The 4,639-nt window shown below is 37.7% G+C and overlaps 1 protein-coding gene across 1 annotated transcript; it reads left to right on the top strand.

Annotated features, from left to right (window-relative positions):
• LOC133053738 (olfactory receptor 4C3D-like) lies at nucleotides 1-927 on the top strand. Its single transcript, XM_061138251.1, has one exon. It carries the CDS (start codon nucleotides 1-3, stop codon nucleotides 925-927), a length of 927 nt encoding a protein of 308 aa, XP_060994234.1.
• Nucleotides 928-4,639: the final 3,712 nt, after the last annotated feature.

Genomic DNA, 4,639 nt, shown 5'->3' on the forward strand with positions numbered 1-4,639 from the left:
ATGGAGCCCCTCACATCTTCCAACAACATGACTAAATTTCTTCTCTTGGGACTCACACAAAATCCACAACTGCAGAAAATACTCTTTGTTGTCCTTTTGCCCATTTTCCTATTCACTGTGCTAGCCAACCTGCTCATTGTCATCACCATCTCCCTCAGCCCCACACTTTCAGCTCCCATGTACTTCTTTCTCACTCACTTGTCCTTCATAGATGCCATCTTCACCTCTGTCACCACGCCCAAACTGATCACTGACCTGCTGCACCAGAGGAGAACCATCTCCTGGGGTGGCTGCCTGACTCAGCTCTTTGTGGAGCACTTCCTGGGAGGAGTAGAGGTTATTGTCCTCATTGTCATGGCCTATGACCGCTACGTGGCCATCTGCAAGCCTCTGCACTATGCGACCATCATGCAACAGGGGCTCTGCAAGCTCCTGGCGGTGGTGGCTTGGATCGGGGGGACCCTGCATGCCACTGTGCAGATTCTTTTCACGGTAGACTTGACCTTCTGTGGCTCAAATGTCATTGATCGCTTTATGTGTGATTTCTTCTCATTATTAAAACTTGCCTGTAGCCACACCTACACTCTTGGAATGGTGGTGGCAGCTAACACAGGGGGCATGTGCTTGCTCATTTTTTTCCTGCTCCTCATCTCCTACATAGTCATCCTGAGCTGCCTGAAGTCCCATGGCTCTAAAGGACGACGCAAAGCCCTCTCCACATGTGGCTCCCACTTTACAGTAGTGGTGCTTCTTTTTGTCCCTTGTATATTCACCCACATGCGTCCTGTGGCCACTTACCCTGCAGACAAGTGGGTGACCGTGTTCTATGCAATCCTATGTCCCATGTTAAATCCTATCATTTATACAGTGAGGAATGCAGAGGTGAAGGTTGCCATGAGGAGTTTGCTAAAGAGGAGAGTCACTTAGGATGTTCATGATGCCAATAAATTGATGATTTACATTAATAAATAGTATTGCTCCTACAGTAAATTTTGTTAGAATGTAAGAAATTTTCAGATCATTGACATAAACAGAAAAGCCCAGAACCATTATTATTTAGTTAATTATTTAGTATTGATATATTTTAGGCATTTTGATAACTTTTAACATACTTTCTAGAGAATTCAATGTTCATGTTCATAGCTTCAGATTAGACAGTGGAAAGAATAACTATAAATCTCTGGTTTGATAATTATAAAGTATTTTTTTCTCCAGAGTCTTACATTTTATTTACTAAATTTTTCATATATGTTACTTGCATGCATTTTCTCCCCCATATGACACTGATCTCAAAATTTCTTGGTTTTTTCCCCAGCCTGTGATAAAGTAAAAAGAGATTGAAATTCTTAGGCAGTCACACAGGAAAGGGAGATTTGATTGAAGGAATCACAGCTGAAACAGTGTTTTTGTACTATGCATTTACCAAAAGCCAAAAGACAGGCACCCACAAAAGGGGGAAAGAATAATTCACAATCTAATCATTTCCTTGACATGAAAAACAAACCAGAAATGTTGAAGTTAGTCTTCATTTGCTTTTTTTTTTAAAATATCCTTAATTGCTTATGATATGTGTAGGTGTATAGATAAGAAAATTATTTGCAATCTTAAAAAAAAAAGAAAATTATTTGCAGTCTTAACAGTTCAGTTAATCTTTCCAGGAGATGGTGTCAGTATGCTGTAGCCTTGTCTCACATGTATATTTTAGCATGACAAGCTTTTTCTTTTTGTAAGTTCAAGTATGCTAGTCCACTTGCCTTAAAGCCCAACATTAGTATGTTAGCATAATTTTTTAAAGCAAAACTCCTCTTCAGAGTTCTTTCTCATTAGTGAAAACAAGTGCTAATGTTGGTCTTTATAAAAGTGTATTCACTAATGTAAACTTCCAGGAAATTTGTGGATGCTTATAGAACATAGGTCATCTTACATTGTTGCATCACTATTAATCAGAGTTTCTGAAGTACAGTATTCCAACTCATAGTTTCTTGTTACAAATGTCAGTTTGTCAAACTCAGTGCTCAATTGGAGCTATTTCTTCTGTAATTTGACCACATAGAAATATGGTACTGGGGTGATTGTCTTTACTAAGCTGTGCAAAGTTATTTCAGGAGGCAAGAATACACAATGGGGAAAAAAAGTGCCTCTTCAACCACATTCCCTTACACCATATACAAAAATACACCCTAAATGGATATAAAGATCTAAATGTAAGACCAACCCTTATAAATCCCTAGTGGAAAACGGGTAGAACACTCTTTAACATAAAAAACAGAATATGTTTTTGAACTTTTAGATCTGTCTTTGTTTTAAGAAAATAAAAGAGTAAAAAAGCCCTTCGTGGTCTCAAATGAAAGCCTGGCTGTTTTCAAAGTCCTCTTGTTCTCTGTAGGACTTGAATCCCATTTATTATCCCAAGGGAAAAGCATTTGTGGGAACTTGCACACAGCCTTTTCAGTCTTTCTTGTGTGATTATCAGAATTAATCCATATCTTTAGTGAAAAGAGCATTTAACATGTTGTGTTTAGCTCCTGGCTTCCTCTCTTTTCAAATATTGACTCCACACAACAGTTACCCCTTCTTGGTTCTCTAATGCTTTCAAACACATGAATTGTACATTGTTCTTGCTCTTCTGGTTGTTTTTTATTGAAACAGTTATCACAAAACCACCATTCTTGTTTTTCCATGTAACAAAAACTGTCACTCAATTTAATTTTCTAGTTTGAGGTTAGTGGTATCTCATAAAGAACTACCGTAAATTATTACAGATTTTGAGGCACTATATCAGTTTTATTATACTTATGGTTATCCAGAAGGAGCAGTGGATAGGAATAGATTGGGAGTTTTAGATTGGCATGTACGTGTTGCTCTATGTAAAGTAAGATGTCTTTTTTCCATTGTATATCCTTGCCTCCTTTGTCAAAGATAAGGTGTCCATAGGTTCGTGGATTTATCTCTGGGCTTTCTATTCTGTTCCATTGATCTATATTTCTGTCTTTGTGCCAGTACCATACTGTCTTGATGACTGTGGCTTTGTAGTATAGTCTGAAGTCAGGCAGGTTGATTCCTCCAGTTCCATTCTTCTTTCTCAAGATTACTTTGGCTATTCAAGGTTTTTTGTATTTGCATACAAATTGTGAAATTATTTGTTCTAGTCCTGTGAAAAATACCGTTGGTAGCTTGATAGGGATTGCATTGAATCTATAGATTGGTTTGGGTAGAATAGCCATTTTGACAATATTGATTCTTCCAATCCATGAGCATGGTATGTTTCTCCATCTGTTTGTGTCCTCTTTGATTTCTTTCATCAGTGTTTTATAGTTTTCTATGCATAGGTCTTTTGTTTCTTTAGGTAGATGTACTCCTAAGTATTTTATTCTTTTTGTTGCAATGGTGAATGGTATTGTTTCCTTAATTTCTCTTTCTGTTTTTTCATTGTTAGTATATAGGAATGCTAGGGATTTTTGTGTGTTAATTTTATATCCTGCAACTTTACTATATTCATTGATTAGCTCTAGTAATTATCTGGAAGAGTCTTTAGGGTTTTCTATGTAGAGTATCATGTCATCTGCAAACAGCGAGAGTTTCACTTCTTCCTTTCCTATCTGAATTCCTTTTACTTCTTTTTCTGCTCTGATTGCTGTGGCCAAAACTTCCAAAACTATGTTGAATAGTAGTGGTGAGAGTGGGCACCCTTGTCTTGTTCCTGATTTCAGGGGAAATGCTTTCAATTTTTCACCATTGAGGGTGATACTTGCTGTGGGTTTGTCATATATAGCTTTTATTATGTTGAGGTATGTTCCTTCTATTCCTGCTTTCTGGAGAGTTTTTTTTTTTTTTTTTTTTTTTTTCCAGTGGGTTTTGTCATACATTGATATGAATCAGCCATGGATTTACATGTATTCCCAATCCCGATCCCCCCTCCCACCTCCCTCTCCACCCGATTCCTCTGGGTCTTCCCAGTGCACCAGGCCGGAGCACTTGTCTCGTGCATCCCACCTGGGCTGGTGATCTGTTTCACCATAGATAGTGTACATGCTGTTCTTTTGAAATATCCCACCCTCACATTCTCCCACAAAGTTCAAAAGTCTGTTCTGTATTTCTGTGTCTCTTTTTCTGTTCTGCATATAGGGTTATCGTTATCACCTGGAGAGTTTTAATCATAAATAGGTGTTGAATTTTGTCAAAGGCTTTCTCTGCATCTATTGAGATGATCATATAGTTTTTACCTTTCAATTTGTTAATGTGGTGTATTTCATTGGTTGATTTGCGGATATTAAAGAATCCTTGCATTCCTGGGATAAAGCCCAATTGGTCGTGGTGTATGATTTTTTTAATATGTTGTTGGATTCTGTTTGCTAGAATTTTGTTAAGGATTTTTGCATCTATGTTCATCAGTGATATTGGCCTGTAGTTATCTTTTTTTGTGGCATCTTTGTCTGGTTTTGGTATTAGGGTGATGGTGGCCTCATAGAATGAGTTTGAAAGTTTACCTTCCTCTGCAATTTTCTGGAAGAGTTTGAGTAAGAGAAGTGTTAGCTCTTCTCTAAATTTTTGGTAGAATTCAGCTGTGAAGCCATCTGATCCTGGGCTTTTGTTTGCTGGAAGATTTCTGATTACAGTTTCGATTTCCTTGCTTGTGATG

The sequence above is a fragment of the Dama dama genome, unplaced genomic scaffold, assembly GCF_033118175.1.
Source record: "Dama dama isolate Ldn47 unplaced genomic scaffold, ASM3311817v1 ptg000184l, whole genome shotgun sequence".
NCBI lineage: Eukaryota > Metazoa > Chordata > Mammalia > Artiodactyla > Cervidae > Dama > Dama dama.

Excerpts from the sequence above, each read along its gene's own strand:
- LOC133053738 (XM_061138251.1), top strand. The coding sequence starts at position 1 with ATGGAGCCCCTCACATCTTCCAACAACATGACTAAATTTCTTCTCTTG.